General features: G+C 44.3%; 2 protein-coding genes and 1 non-coding gene across 3 annotated transcripts in view; all 3 read right to left on the reverse strand.

Moving 5' to 3' along the window:
• The window catches only part of PLCG1 (phospholipase C gamma 1), a 431,655-nt gene that overhangs the window by 135,843 nt on the left and 279,068 nt on the right, over nt 1-16,744 (reverse strand). The gene's annotated exons all lie outside the window — the stretch shown is intronic.
• Nucleotides 1-16,744, reverse strand: part of TOP1 (DNA topoisomerase I) — a 713,073-nt gene that overhangs the window by 85,931 nt on the left and 610,398 nt on the right. Inside the window, exons 2-3 of the mRNA XM_050806644.1 lie at nt 9,054-9,311; nt 8,699-8,723 (exon numbers count right to left, since the gene is read on the reverse strand). Coding sequence (XP_050662601.1) covers nt 8,699-8,723; nt 9,054-9,086 — 58 coding nt within the window. The 5' untranslated portion in view covers nt 9,087-9,311. The remainder of the gene's footprint in view (nt 1-8,698; nt 8,724-9,053; nt 9,312-16,744) is intronic.
• On the reverse strand, nt 13,749-13,938 carry LOC126929955 (U2 spliceosomal RNA). The gene has a single exon (XR_007717385.1). It is a non-coding gene; the product is annotated as a U2 spliceosomal RNA (small nuclear RNA).

A 16,744-nucleotide genomic window follows, 5' to 3' on the forward strand; every position in this document is an offset into this window, starting at 1 on the left:
TCCAAATTTAAAGAAATTAAAGATGTTCCCTTTGTACAAAGAGACTAATAAAGCAAATTCTGAAAAAGGTGTTGGGTTTTTTTTTTTTTTTTTGGCATTGGCAAGGAACTAAAAATTCTGTTCTAAGCTTCACCTTTCATAAAGTAATCCTCACATGCTCTTTAATCCTCAATGTTGTAAAGTAAGTATTAAACCTACTTTACAGGTGAAGAACTAAGGCTCTGATATTAACTTGTTCAAAGACCTAGCCATTGAGCAGAAGCTCAAGAACTCGAATTTAAATTCCCTTTAAGTCTCTATTATGGGGTGGTGGGGATGTAGGTGGGGTTGAGGGGCGGGAGACTATTCGCACTCTGTATCAGAAGAACACGAAAGAAAAAGAGACCAAAGCTTTGAAGACTTAAATCCAACCCTATTGCGGACACATTCCTTGTATACTGAGGGCAATAGAGCTACAGAGCATTAACAAATACCCATCTTCCCAGATTTTTTTCCCATATTTTATGAACCATATTTTTCCTGAGATGTTTATCTTTTAAGATTCTTTAAAATTAGGCCCTATTCCATAAATTCTACACTACAAAATTATGTCCTCCTGCCTACTTTTAATTGAATTTAAGTCTGCGCCTGTTGTGATGCTTCTGTGATAATCATTTTGCTGAATGGCGTAAGATCTCTACTAAGATCCATTTGGCTTAAAGCTAATGAACACTAGTGAACACATCCTTAAATGACTTTCGTTTATTTCCTTTAAGTAGCACTTCCAAAATAACAAATTCAAGGCAATTCAATATTCAGCATTAGCTAGACTTATGAGCCATTACTGAAATTTCTGCTGAATTTATCAAGTTTTTTCATGGAATCTCCCAAATGCCTATACTCACGTGTAACTGTTAACATGGCATTTGGTACTAAATTCTCCCAGATAAGCTTTATTATATTATTTAAGGTATTCTTATTCCCAAGAATTACTATTTCAAAGAAAACCGAGTTGGTCACTTTAAGCAACTATTTGAATAAATGAAAAACTGAATTCTCAGGTGCTTTGAGACTTCTCTGTTCAATTTAAAATGCTTTGGGGGAGAAGTAAAATAGTGGCCTTTGAAAAAATATGCTGACACAAGACATATTGAATTTTGTAGTTAAAAAAAAATTAACAAATAATGAACGTGGCATTTTATTAAATGCATCGAAAAGGGTCAGGTTATTTTTAATAGAAAATCCGTAATTCTATTAAATGGTTGAGAAATTAGTCACATCAATAGACTTCTTTCATTTCTGAGCCCATCTTCAGTACTGCTAGAAGTTCTTTCGGCAATGACCACTTTGCTGTAAACTCGTTCTTAGAAAAGTAGGAACCAGACATACATTGGCTCCTACTTAGCCCAAACCTAGATATGAAGACACCTTTTACTTTACAGTGACTACTTTGTAATTGGAAGAGATCAGTGTAGGCTATGCTGATTCAATTAGGTAAAGACTCAACAACACTAGTTACATGGTACAATTCACTGTGTAAATGTCAAGAAGATTTAAAACTAACACGGAATACCAGTGAAAGACTCCCCAACATCAATCACTATTTCAAACCTAACATTCAAAATAAAGATCCAGTTGAGAATAGAAGCTGTCTGATCGAAGTTTACATTTTACAATGAGGACAGAGAGGCACCTTCATATACTTATCCAGTTCTCAATAGTTTGTGAAACATAAATATTATCCTTGCTTATGGATGAGAAAACAAGGTTCAGTGGCCAGCCCACATTTCATAGGAAAAATAGGGACTTATCTAGATTTTTCTGAATCCTATACCAATTTTCTCTTTTAACACAGCTGTCTCCTCACACCCCCACTCTTCACCGCTACACCCTAGACCTAACGTTCCACACACAAAGGGTCCAAGCTATCTCTACCAGCAGATAATCAAGGGCAGGTTGTGACACCTGTACTAGAAGCTTACCAATTACAGCCTGAGTGGGGTTTCCAGAATCTGGACCAAAGCAGCACGTTATCAAAAAGGGGACATGAAAAGGAATAAAGGGTAAAAAGAAAAAAACATTTCCTTTCCTGGTCTCTGGTTCTCTCCATAAGCCTGTGCAATCTATACTATCTTCATTCAATTCAGATTTAATGCACATAAAAATGTGGTGCCTAATACGTTTTCAAAATTAGTTCCCTTCATCCCACTTCTCCTTCTGCTGCTTGGCAAGAGCTCAGACAACGAGAAGGAAACAAAGGGGCTACCTTACTGGAGTCAGGTTAGGTAAAGGGTCTTAGCCAATAAGATCCACAAATGACAATGATTCTGAAACCTACTAGTCTCCTGCACAATCAGTAATATACCTACAAAGCTTTATAAATTTGGGTATTCATACATATATGATAGCAAGATTAACATTTGGACTTCTATTAAGGGGCAAAAGGGTGTATTATTCTGGTGGAGGACTAACCTTCAACAAAGAACTTTTTTTCTGTAAACTCCAACAGCCAAGAAAAGTCCTAGGCATCTATCTTTGCTAGGGTGTGCTAAGAAAAACAATATAAAGAATAATGGGACCATGTGCTGACTGGGTCAGTTTCGTTCTTAAAATATAGGAAAACGTCAGAATACCCAGGGACCTGTGAAATTTTTTTCCCAACATCATCATTTACAACAACAAATACTGGAGATCTAAAGTCCCTAAAAATGCTGATTGCTTTAACATCTTTTGTTGGAGCTTACCTAGGTGTTTCTTAGGTATGCTAATGAACTGTGTTCTTTAGGCTCCTTGAATCCACAGAAACAAAAATGTGAATTTCAAAGGCTCAGAGGGGAATTAATGGCCTGGTAGAGCTGCCTCCCCACCCCAAATCTGATGGGAAGGGTAGAAGGAAAGATGGTAAATTAAAACATTTATTACACATTTCAGAAAAATTTAGCAGAGAGATAAGTGGGTGAAACTAGAAGCTTAAGACAACAAATGAAAAACGAATACCTACCAAAAGGAAATTAAGGGTCGGGCACAGTGGCTGAAGCCTGTGATCCCAGCATTTTGAGAGGCTGAGGCAGGCACGCTGCTTGGGCCCAGGGGTTCAAGACCAGCCTGGGCAAAATGGCGAGAAAACTCATCTCTACAAAAAGTGCAAAATTTAGCCCAGCATGGTAGCGTGCACCTGTAGTTCCAGCTACTTGGGAGGGTGAGGTGGGAGGATCGCTTGAGCCCAGGAGGCAGAAGTTGCAGGAAGCCGAGATCACACTACTGCACTCCAGCCTGGGCAACAAACAGAAACCCTGTCTGCCCTCTACCCGGCTCAAAAAAAAGGAAAGAAGTTAAAATTAAAAGTTGCCTACCTCCCTTGGAATTTCTTTCTTCACTAAACGTTGAGACATAAATGACACAAAAACAGTTAATACAAACTTTGATACAGATAGCCAAAGTTGATATTACGATCTATATACTCCAGAGATATGCATGAGATACCAGTAATGTCACTTCTCTCCCAGTTTGAAAAATATCTAGGATCTTTCTTATACACACAGAAAATGTTCAACAATATCTATTTACTACAAAATCATTTCAGCAAACTATCAGCCATTTCTTATAATACCACCAAAATACCATTAATATCTAATAGACATTCATCTACAAGCTTCCCCACAACCCTCAAACTTTGTCCACCCTTCCCAGGCCCTATGCTATCAACACAGCACATACTGCCCACATCTAGACACGCAGGTGGCAGGGAGGGTGGGGATTGGCAAAATGCGAATTATTTCAACCCTGGCCTCTATTTTAGATTTTCTACTGCAGCTATTGGTCTGTAGCCATGGGGATAGAAAGCTGCTGCTCAAACTTGAGATGTTTGAGACATGGAAATAGGGAGAAAAGACCTGTTCCAAATATTACTACTCAAAGTTTAAACACAATCTGAAAGCTTCCTTTAAACACGATACCCATTCACCTCTTAAGGGCTAGTTTGGAAGTCTCTAAACTCTTTACCTTAAGAAATCCATGTGTCAACTGTTTGCCTAAATGCCCTTATTATCCAAAGTTAATGGTTTCAAAATAATTAAGGGACAGTCAGATAATCTAAACCACACAACACAGAAAATTCAACTGACTCTCACCTCCACATCCAATATATTTTACTATTCTTTCAAGAGTTCTGTTTTTTTTTTTTAAACCTCCAGGTCCAACGTCAAAATACTCATTTCAAACATTTCCACAGCTTCATTCAAACTAATTACATTTGAATTCATTTTCCCAAGTGAACCCAGTTTACTGGAGTTGGACGCAGTTTCCACGTGGGAAAGATGCAATCCCTCACAAAACACACTTCTGAGGAAACAACTTTGGATTTGAAGAGTATCAGTTTTACTTTGCACTAAAAAGATGGCAAAAGGCAAAAGTTGATAATGATGTGTCATGTAAATATGCATTCATGTCCAACTAACATGAAATAACATGGTTTTAGTATAATCTGAAATCTTCTAAAATGATATGCATTCAGAAAGCACAACAGAATCATTTTCCATACCACTAGCAGCAGGGGACAACTGTTATTATATAATTAATATACAACACAGTTGTATATTAAAAGGCATACTTTTTTTTGCACCTCCCCACCCCACACACGCACTGAAAACAAGCAAAACAAAAAAACTTCACAGCCCAATTTTGGAATATAGACTTTAAGATATGTTATTTAATAATCTGAACAAACTAATGAATGTCTTTCCAACTCTCTCAATTCCTCATCTTTATGCTGACAGCAAGGGGAAAAAGACTCAATTCCTTTTTTTCTTTTTTTTTTTTTTTTTGCTGCTATTGGTTAAAACGAGATTTGAGGACTGACCTTGGTTTCCTATTTTCCATTTTACTCTATCTACTGAACCAAAGAAAAGCAGGAGTTGGTGACTGTTACTGCTAGCTATATTATTTAGTTTGCACCTTTCAAGCCACAACATATTTATGATTCTTTTAGTGATGCCTGGATTTTCTTGTTTTTACCAGAAACATCCAATCCTAGCCTAAAATTTGTTTGTGAGATCTGATATGCTGGTAAACTAAAAAACACATGTTGACAAGCAACTTTGTTTTATGTCAAAGTGTAGTATAAAAATCCTAGCGGCTCACTAATTCTAAAAAGGTGCCTCAAGGAGTCCAGTTGCGACGTAAGGAAAGACAACCACCTTGGAGCATAATGCTTAAGTATTTCCTGATTGAGGATGCTGCAGATTTCATTTGGTGGTACCATCACTTTTCAGCTTTAAAAATGTAATGGCAATTTTCAGAAAGCCACATCATCAGCTACCTGAAATACCCCCCACCACAATCAGCTATGCTACCGCCCATCCCAATCCATACCCAATAGCACAGAAGTACAACCGTCTATTAGCATCAGAAACAATTCATATTTAATTACCTTCATCCAATTTGATTCCATTAAGCCAACGAGAATCAGCGCAAGATGTCAAACCATGATCCCATATATCATTTCTTAGACTAAAGACTGATGGAGTCAAGTATTGAGATTCGCTAAGGGGGTCAATTGGGGGAGGACTCCCTATCTCCATTGCAGACAGGTAAAAACTTGAAGACATCTGAAACACCAGAAGAATCGCTAACACTTTAACCTGGTATTACCATTATCAATTCTACAGAGTGCTACGCAGCCTGTACAGTACTGTAATAATGACTCAGCCCCACTACAGTTTGTTCTACCAATACTTAGGAAGTCTTTTCACTTAGACCTAGATACGGTTTCTGCTCCAAATTCCTAACTCACTGTCAACGTTTTAAATATAAATAACAGAGTTTCCCAGCAGTTGAGTATGGGCCAGAATGTTCTAAATTACATACAAACAGCTACAATTTTAAATATTGTGAAGAATGAACTCCAAAAGGTGTGGGGGGTGGGGCGGGGGGAATCTTTTATATCTTAGGGGATGAGGGCAGGCAAAATGAGAGACGTTTGATTTTAATATATGAACTTGTACAGTTAATCTGTAAGATGGGTTAGGCCCTCTTAAAATCATGCTTAAGCAATATCCTCTTAATACAAAGTTCAATAATGACATATCTGGGCGTAAGTAAACGTTGATTTCTACTTTTTTAAAAGTGTCTTTCATAGTTACATAAATCAATCACTGGTTAACAATGTATTACTTGAGACAGCAAGCATAGTTACTAACACCATATCTTCCAGACAATATTCACAAAGAATATTACACCAGTGTCAGACCTTTATGGTGGCAGGGAGACAGTCAAAGCGCTTTTTCTTTTGAAGAAGCATGTTTAGATAAAAAGCAAATGACAAATTATCAAATCCTTCCTTCCCTCTCTCCTTTTTCAGCTCTGTAAGAAAACAGAGATTTGCGGCTTTTTATTTTTTCATGCTAGTATCATACAGTATCACTTTAGCATAGTGGCTCAGCTCATGGGATTTAGAGTGGTCAACTCACGGCCCTTGGGCAAGCTAGTAAATACACTGAAGCCTGAGTTCCCTCATCTACAAAACAGAAATAACAGGACCTAACTCACGATGGTCCTTCCAAGGATTACATCTAATTAGATGACCCATGGAAAGAGCTGAGATTCATGCCTGGCAGTAAGTATTCAATAAATAATAGCTATTATTGCTATTAAATGTGAGCCAACACTTCTAAAAGTCAACATAGGCAGATTACTTCAGCCTCTATAAATATGTCAGTAAAGATCAATAACCTAACCAGCTCACAATCATTCACGTGACTTAGGTGAGAACCATGTAAGTTAACTTTCTCACAAGAAGAAAGGGCTAAACTTTGTTTCATTACTTACATTACCTACTCAGCCCAGCCTGACAGCCAAAAGAATACATTCTATATTAAGATCCCACCTTCCTCTAGCGAAGTCAAAAGGACTTCTTACAGCCTCACCTGCACATCCTTTCTTTGCCCCTGTATCCCAAAGAAACATGTCTATACTGTGGTTTTCTAAACTGCAGGCCTCACCTCCTCCCTCTTTTAAAATCGTGATAGGTTGGTTAAATGTACTTAAGAAACACTCCAACCCGACAATTCTCTGCGTCCAGTCTTCCACAACCCTCAGCTCAGAAGTCACCTCTGAGAAATTTCCCCATCTTCAGATAAAATTAAGTCCCCTATACTTCAAAGCATTTTGGGTACACATATGCCCCAGTAATTACCTTATAATTAACTAATAATGTCTCCCCCAATAGACTGAATTGAGAGCAAAGGAGTGTTGTGGTTACAGGATCAGCTCTACACTAAGCACAGTGGTTGGCACATAACTGGTGCTCAAGAAATGCCATACTTTAAACCAGATTCTCTCCTGCTGGATGCCCCACTTCAAACTCTGAACATAAGGTTGCTCTCAGTAGAGCAGGCTAACATGATGGACTGCTGATTACAACACTAGAAAACCTACTCATCAGCTTCTCCCATTGGAGAGGTTCCCGGAACCCAGACTCAATTGAGCAGGATTATGCACCATCAAAATCAGTGGGAATTCCCAGCACACTACAGAAGGTACCTTCTCCTTCAACAGGGTTGTTCGAAAGCCTGCAAGGATGAGTTTTTTATTGGAGGAATCTTCCCTGGGTAACTGAAGTGGAAATACACAAAGAATAAATGCCTTGATTTGACTGAAAAGGGTTCAAAAACATAAAGAATTGGAAAAAACAAGCTAGTTCTTGATTCCTGAAAAACAGTGGCTCGTGAAAAAGAATGAACAGGAAGCAGGGGTGGGTGCTGGACACTCTTTGTTTCAATAAATAAAATCCTTTTTTCCTCCCTACAGCCCAAACGAAAAGGCCAACACACCAGGTCCACAAGAGATGCTCAACAATCTTTCCTTCCAACAAGTACAAACTAAACTGCGTTTCCAAAAAAACACTACATTGGGAACCTCAGCCACAATGAAAAGTTCCAGTCACTAACAGTTTAATTTTTTAAAAATCCAACATTTACATTGGGTGACCCACAGAGAACTTGCAAACTTTCTTTAGTGAGGTACTGCTACCTTTGCAAAGAACGTAACTTGGGAAAAACAACCTGGAAACGTAAAGAACTCCACAAACGGTGACTTTAGTTTTAGAGCCATAATTCCTATCATAAACATCCTATTGAAAAAAAAAAAATTAACAGTTGCCTAAGGAAATCTTTCATTCTGGAAGCAAAAAAGGAAACAAACATGAAGCAGAAAGGGAATAACCCCCAAAATAAAGTTTAAAAAATAATAATTCAGTCCCCCATCCTTCCCTCTCTGGTGAAGTATGTGATTTATATAGCTTTGCTCTGCAGCAATCTCGTTCTGGGCAGCTCAAGGAAGGAGCCGAGGGAGGGAGAGAAAGAGACACAGGCACAGAAAGGAGAGGAGAGAGAAAAAGAAAATGGCGCAGAGACTAAGTCCCGACCGTCGACAAGGCGACTTTCCCGGGAGGAATCCCGGCCCGGAAAGACCGCCCGAGGCCGGGTGGCGGACGACACCGGGTCTCCGTTGCCCCCTCTTGGGAGGGCCGGGATCTGGGGGAGCTGGGGTCCCCGGAAAGGGGGTCAAGAGGCGGCCCGATGGGAACAATGGGGCCGGTGAGCGAGGAGCCGGGACTTAGTCTCTGGGACGCCATGTCTGTCCTCTGCCCGGCACCGGCAGGGCGCGGGGGAGGCGGCCGGCGGCTGGGGGGCCCCGGGGTCGGGGCAGGGGGCACACTCACCATTCAATCGGAAATCCGCTTCGATCTGGAAAAAGAAAAGGAGAGAATATCAAACAACAGCCACTTTAACCCCTCTGGCGGCGAGCGCGCGCGGCTGGGGGTCTGGCCCACCCTGCGCCCCCAGGGAGGACGGGGTCCCGGGGGTAGCCACGGAAGGCAACCATCCCCCCTCGAACTGTAACTTCGCGGCCCTTGTTCGCGGCCTAGCGAGCCGATCTACTCCGGCGGGCGGCACCTCGCCGGGGGCCCCGGCCTGTCAAAGCGGCCGGGCCGGGGCTGGGGTAGGGGCCTGCGCCGGGGGTCGCGGGACGGCCAGGCTGGGGTCCAGGGCTGCCGGGGTCAGGCCGGGCCGTACCTGGGAATCGTTGTGGAGGTGGTCCCCACTCATGTCGGCCCGGAGCGACGAGCGCGGCGGCAGGCTAGGCGGCGTGGGGGAGACGCAGACGGCGAACCGGCCTGTGCGGGCGGACGGGGACCCCGGAGCCTCGAGGAGGCGCAGGTAAGCGGCGGTGACTGTGGGCCCGAGACTCCAGAAACGGCTGAGGCTGCTACCACGGCGGCGACGCTGCCTGACTGCCGGGCGGGCGGCGAGAACAGACCCCACCAGTTGTGTAACAGCCTAAGTTCGCATTTGGGCTCACTGCGCCTGCGCGGTCGCTTTTAAACAACACGTCGACGACGTCAGCGATCGCGGAAAGAGGCCGAGGGTTGCGGCCCGCCCCCTCGCGGTTCGCCTGACGGACCCGGCTTCGCATCGCAAGCCCCGCCTCCGGACCGTGCGCGCGCCGCTGTGATTTGCATAAGGAGCCGACTCCTCCCACGGCGTCCCACCCCAAGCAGCCTCCCCTTCCTCTCCCGACGCCTTTTCTCGGAACCCCGACCCCTCTGCTAGGCAGTGCGCAGGCGCCACCCGGGCACCGCCTCCGGGCCAGGGCTGGCCGCGCAGCCACGTGGTGGGCCTTTAAAGGCCGCGGCGGGACCCAGGCGATCTTGGGCGAGCTGGTGTCCCGCGTTCCCATCTATTTGGAGCAGCGAGTACCTTGGCAGCCGGGACCCCAGAGGTCTCCCCGGCGCCTCCTTTCTTGCTAAGCCGGCCCTGAGGCTGCCTGGTGGGAGGAGTCCCCTCCCCAGCCTTTGTCCAAGCCCTCCAACTTCTGGAGTATTTCACGTCCACTTGTTAAAAATTATTTTAATTTTTCAACCAACCAAGGGTCCGGTTTAGCCCCAGTTTTCCGCCGAGTACATGTAGCCCTGGGTCACCAAGGGTATGATTTCTTTGGTTCATTCTACAAATACTTACTAAGCATCCGCTATGAGCCCAGGAATTGTGCTGAGGGGAGGAGGAATGCAAGAGACCAAAGGGAACTGAACCTGTCTCTATCCGCGGCTGTATCCCTAGCATGCTGGGAGGACGGAGCAAATGGGAATAGAACTACCTTTTATAGAGGATCTATTCTGTGACCAGCTCTGAATTCTGAACAATAGCTCTGTGAGGTCGCCTGTTTTACAAAAGGCAAACTGTCTTAAAGACAAGGCACCAACAACCACCTACCTTGCATCTATAGTTGGATGCCTCTCAAGCTTCTCGGGATGAACTCAACTCTACTTAGCTAGAAAAAGCCCCATCCTGACACCTTCCTTTCCCTCATTTCCCACCAGTCCCGCTGATTACTTCTCTTCACTCCATCTACTTCTCTCTGCCGCCCATAAGCCTTTGAAGTCCGCGTTCTCTTGCTTGGATTAATACAATACGCTGGCCGGGGGTGGTGTCTCACACTTGTAATCTTAGCACTTTGGGAGGCTGAGGCTGGCAGATCACTTGAACCCAAGAGTTCAAGACCAGCCTGGACAACATGGCAAAACCCCGACTCTACAAAATAAAAACACAAAAACTGGCAGGGCGTGGTGGCATGTGCCTGTAGTCCTGGCTACTCGGGAGGCTAAGGTGGGAGGATCACCTGAGCCAGAGGAGGTCGAGGCTGCACTGCACTCCAGCCTGGGCAACAGAGTAAGACGCAGTCTAAAAACAAAAACAAAACAAAACACAAAAAAGCACTGCACTCCAAAACACTACACTCTAACGGATTGCTGCTTCCATTCTTGGCCCTCTCCTAAACTGCATTCCAACAATTACCAAAGTGATCTTTTCAACATGCTAATCGAACCATTACTCCTTTGTGGATATTGCCGCATCTATTACCACTTTCACTATTATTTTTAATATTTTAATTGATCTCCTTTTTATTTACCTTCATCCTGTTATCTGTGAAATAGTATCTATGAAATCATTTGGAAGTAAATACGAAAAATGTTCATCCAGTGGACCATCAGTATCTTTATCACATCTAATGGTAAACATTAGATGTGTTTACCACACCTTGTGAATGCTTCAAGATCAACCTAAATATCACTTTTTCAAAGTGACTTCCAGGCACACTACTGACCCTGCTTCCACTGGCTGACCAAGGGTGCCTTATAGGCCAGGCATGGTGGCTAACGCCTGTAACCACAGCACTTTGGGAGGTCAATGTAGGTGGATCACTGGAGGTCAGGAGTTCAACAACAGCTTGGCCAACATGGTGAAATCCTGTCTCTACTAAAAATACAAATATTAGCAGAATGTAGTGGTGCACACCAGCTATTTGGGAGGCTGAGGCAGGAGAATTGCTTGAACCCGGGAGGCAGAGGTTGCAGTGAGCCGAGACCGCACCACTGTACTCCAGCCTGGGCTACAGAGGGAGTGAATCTCAAAAAATAAATAACAAAAATAAAACAAAGGGTGCCTTGTAGTATCTATCTCCTTTGTAACACTTATGACACTTGTTATTAAGTTACAAATGGAGTAATTGGTTTCCTGTCTATTTCCCCTATAGAAAGCAAGGTCTGTGAGGGGGTGGGGGGGAATCTTGTCCATCTTGCCTACCACTGAATTCCCAGCACCTAGCAACAGACCCTCCTACAGAAGAGGTGCTCAAGAAATGGGCAAATCAAAGCAGGTTACCCTGCTTTGGTTAGGAGCACACATTTGGAAGTCAAATCAACTTAGGTTTGAATTCTGCTCTGCTGTTTGTTACCTGTGTGATCTCAGGCAAGTTGTCTAACTTCTCTGAGTCCCAGTTTCCTCGTCCATTCTGTGGTGATCATTGTGGGTCTTTAATAGACTATCAAAAAATAATTGTTTGAGGGCAGGCACCTAGTAAGTGCTGAGTCTTGGATTCATCCTCAGGTTGGCCTGACTCCAAAGCTATACTCTTTCTCTGAAGCAAGCTGCCAGAGCCAGTTTTGCCTTGCTCTTGGTGTCTCTTCTCATACTCTTCCCATCTCAGGATCAATCCCTGGCCAGAAGATGAGGCATCTGCTTGCTGCAGTGAGTCCAAGATAATTTGAGGACTGCCTTCAGGAAAAATGGTACATCCACACTACTCCACTCTCCCAACCCCCATTTCTCAGGGAGAATCTGCATTTGCTTTTTTTTTTTTTTTTTTTTTTTTTTTGAGACAGAGTCTCACTCTGTCACCCAGGCTGGAGCGCAGTGGCGCCATCTCGGCTCACTGCAACCTCCGCTTCTTGGGTTCAAGCGATTATCCTGTCTTAGCCTCCCAGGTAGCTGGGATTACAGCCATGTGCCACCACACCCAGCTAATTTTTGCAATTTTAGTAGAGACCGGGTTTCACTATGTTGGTCAGGCCGATCTCCAACTCCTGACCTCATAATCTGCCCACCTTGGCCTCTCAAAGTGCTGGGATTACAGGCATGAGCCACCGTACCCAGCCTGCATTTGCTTTCCAGGTCCCTCCAAAAAAGACTAGGTAGGCATGAAAACAGCATAGACTTCACAATGGCAGACCGAGGACGTCCCTGTGCACAGACATGGAAATATCCAGGCGGTCTTGTCACAGGCTGAACTCTGCCAGCATGTGTGCCTGGCAGTGCTCAGAGGTTGACTGACTTACTCTGTCTTACAGAGGCCACTCCTGACTCCTAACACTTCAAACCCATGTCCCCACCATATGGTAATTGAGGAGATTATTGATAGTGCATGGACAAGCATTTTAATTCTAATAGATATGTATTCCAATATGTATAAGAAAAAATGACCATTGTTTTACGGATATAACTGGGATGAGGCTTTTTAAAAAAATGATTGATTTACATAAAAACATATAGGAATAGTGCACAGAGGAGACATATAAGACAAATTCCAGGAAGGTTATAGGCAAATAAATGAGGTTTGGGAAACACTGCTTTAAATCAAGACTGTTCACTCATGGACCATCCCAACCCTTATAAAAATAACTAGCAGGTGAAAACTGGTAGTGTAGGTCTGTCTCCAAAGTATGCATTGGGAACAGTGGACGGTTTATAGATAATCCACTAAAAGAAGAGGTCCACATACAAATACATACATTATTATATTTACAGTTAAACAGGTTTTTTTTCCCAGGCGCCTTCTCAGGGTCTTCCATATGCAAATACTTATGTGACTCTTGAAAAGAGGGACCTGGAGTGCAGCATCTCCAAAATGTAGGTAAACCCAGCCAGGAGCGGTGGCTCACACCTGTAGTGCCAGCACTTTGGGAGGCCGGGGGGGGGGGGGGGGGGGGGGTGGGTCACCTGAGGTCAGGAGTTCGAGACCAACCTGGCCAACATGGTGAAAACCCATCTCTACTAAAATTACAAAAATTAGACCAGGTGCAGTGGCTCACGCCTGTAATCTTAGCACTTTGGGAGGCCAAGGCAGGTAGATCATCTGAGGTCATGAGTTCGAGACCAGCCTGGCCAACATGGTGAAGCCCTGTCTCTACTAAAAATACAAAAATTAGCTGGGCATGGTGGCACACACCTATAATCCCAGCTACTTGGGAGGCTGAGGAAGGAGAATTGCTTGAATCCCAGACGCAGAGGTTACAGTGAGCCGAGATGGTGCCACTACACTCCGGCCTGGGTGACAGAAGGAGACTCCATCTCAGAAAAAAAAAAAAGTAGATAAATCCAAAAACACTTTTTTCCGGACTACTTCTTGAGACTTGGACTTTTTGGGGGTGGTAGAGAGGGTGCACCATTCCTGGAGGTACTGCAATCCAGGTCAATGTGTAGAGTGGACAGACCAAGCTCCTATTCCATCTCCTTGCTCCAAAAATCTATTTATTATATTATCCTCAGATAGAAAATGTATCAGATATTAAACTGGTAAGAACAGATGCTGCACATGATCTTAGCCAGAAGGCCAAGAAGCAATGAGACTTGAACTTTTTGAAATGACTGAACCTCGAGACTCTTGATCTAGGTGGTCACCCAAGATTTAATTCTTATTCATTTGATTCTGACTCTCTTAGGTTAGTTATCAACCTGGCCCAACTCTTGTCTCCCAGAACGGAACACCTCTAGGGTTGTCTAAGCAACTCCTGCTTTTCAGGAACCCATCCATCTGCACAGTTTCCCTGGACTGCAAGATTATGGAGGAACAAGATACACAAATACACAGATGTGCTGCTACAGTTACTTGGACCAGGATGGGCACTCGATCCAAGCTGAGCCACTCAGGTTAACTTCCTTAAGGCTCTAGAATTCAGAAGAGGAGAATGGTTCCATCTATCTTCTTGTGGATAGATCTGTAGTATGTAGATTAGGGAGCTGCTCCTGGCCCTACTTGCTGTCAGAAGGGCCAGAGAAACCTGGAGATGGGGGAGGAAATAGGAGGAAGTGGGTGGAGGAAGAGATAAGAGATAGAAGTCCCTGCCGGGGCTTTGGCTCACACCTGTAATCCTAACACTTTGGGAGCCTGAAGCGGCTGGATCATTTGAGCCTAGGAGTTTGAGGCCAGCCTGCGTAACATAACAAAATCCTGTCTCTACGAACAGAAATTAGCTGGGCATAGTGGTGTGTGCCTGTAATCTCAGCTACTAGGGAGGCTGAGGTGAGGATCACCTGAGAGGCTGAGGCAGCAGTGAGCCAAGATGGCGCCACTGCACTCCAGCCTGGGTGACAGAGTGTCACCTTGTCTCAAAAAAGAGAGAGAGAGAACCCTGATGAATGAAGTTCAGTACCCTGGTTCCTACTTTCTCCTGAAGCCTGGTTGCATGGTTCCTGTTCTAGCACCTTTAAATTGATTCCCCCTTTTGCTTAATTGCACTCTGATGGGTTGGTCCTAATCTCCACCTGATTCCTGGGCACTCACAAGGCCTCTGTTATCCTTTTGGCATCCCCTCTGGGGCTGGCATGCTGTGGAACAGGATGCCCCTCCTGACATTTTGACCCTTGGATGCTGGCACATTCTTGACTTTGCCAATTCTTTGACAACCATGTCTTCTAGCACCTCTCCCCGCCAATGCCTAAGAATCTGTTGCCCTTTCAAGATTCCGATTCCCTTGGAAAAGAACCTGCTGGGTGCTCAAGAAAGGAGATTCAGGCTGGCAATCTCAGGAACAACCAGAAGAGCCCTTTGCCTCCTAGAATGAAACAGCTCAGCAACAGTTGAGATGTGTGGAATAAAAAGGTCAGAATCAGGCCGGGCGCGGTGGCTCATGCCTGTAATCCCAGCACTTTGGGAGGCCAAGGCAGGCAGATCACCTGAGGTTGGGAGTTCGAGACCAGCCTGGTCAACATGGAGAAACCCCCTCTCTACTAAAAACACAAAATTAGCCAGGCGTGGTGCTGCATGCCTGTAATCCAAGCTTCTAGGGAGGCTGAGGCAGGAGAATTGCTTGAACCTGGGAGGTGGAGGTTGCGGTGAGCCAAGATTGCACCATTGTACTCCAGCCTGGGCAACGAAAGGGAAACTCCCTCTCAAAAAAAAAAAAAAAAAAAAAAAAAAAAAAAAAAAAAAAAAAAAAAAAAAACGGTTAGAATCAATAAGAAAGCTGGCAACTCTTGAATTGTGAAATGAGAGGCAGTCAAGCAACAAAGATGTAGGATCCTGGCCATGTGGCTTGGGGCAAGAAAAGTAGTCCACTTGTATCTCCATTGTTTTCCTGCCAGAAGACATCCTTTCTGTGATGAGGACATTTATTCATTCAACCAGCATTCCCTGAGGAATGAAGGCAAATAGGTACTATTTACCTATTTGAGGCTGGTAGGTCCTATACTAAGCCCTAGAGATATAGCTATTTATAAGATCTAATCGTCATGTTGGAGGAGTACCTAGTCTGATAATGAGACAGACGTATTCCCCAACTGTAATGCTAAGGTATAAGGAATGATAGGGAAGAGGGGGCCAGCTACCAGTTGCTATGGGAACTCTTGAGTAAAGGAGCACATCCAACTCACCAGTGGTGGTGGGGGCAATATTAGGAAAGGTTTCTAGTTGGACGCTATTCTTGAAAGATGAGGGGGTGCTAGCCCGTGGAAGAGAAGAAAAGATATTGCAAGAAGAGAGGCAATATATGCACAGTCATAGCTTTGGTCAGGATGGAGCAGAGGGTAAAAGTGAAGATACACCGAATGTAGACTGGGCAGGTGGGAGAGGCCCTCCTAGTGCCGGTGGAGATACTGCAAGGTGAACTATGACAGGGTTTTAAACAGGTACGAGAACAATCACAGGCAGCAGAAGGGGAAAAGTTTGGTGGAATTGACACTGGAAATAAGCAGATTAGCTAGGAGGTCCAGGGAGAGCATTGTGTTTCAGAAGCAACCTTAACCATGGAAGATCATTTGCAATACCTGAAGATGCAAACTGTGACGGGGACAGAAAGATTTGGCCTGTGTCAAGGGTATAGCCCAAATAGAAGTTGTGAAGCAGCTCTCTCTGAATCCCCCTATCTCAGTGTGTGCTCCTGGGATGACCTGTGGCTGCCTGAGTCCAGCTGCTTCCAACTAGAGAACCAGCAGGCAGTGGGAGGCATAGAGGCAGGCTCCAGGAAATACTGGAAGATTCTAAGAGTGAGAGAAGCTCCTAGATGCCTCAGCATTACTTCCAAGAAAATGGAACAGAAGTAGCTGCCTCACTCAGTAACCAGTAGGTGATCCTTTAGCCAAAGTTGGGTTTTGAAAAGGCCTACTTCCCCGTCCTCCCTCCCCACAAGCCCTCCAAGTCCTCAATCCCCTCC

Source organism: Macaca thibetana, chromosome 10, assembly GCF_024542745.1.
Source record: "Macaca thibetana thibetana isolate TM-01 chromosome 10, ASM2454274v1, whole genome shotgun sequence".
In the NCBI taxonomy this organism is placed as follows: Eukaryota; Metazoa; Chordata; class Mammalia; order Primates; family Cercopithecidae; genus Macaca; species Macaca thibetana.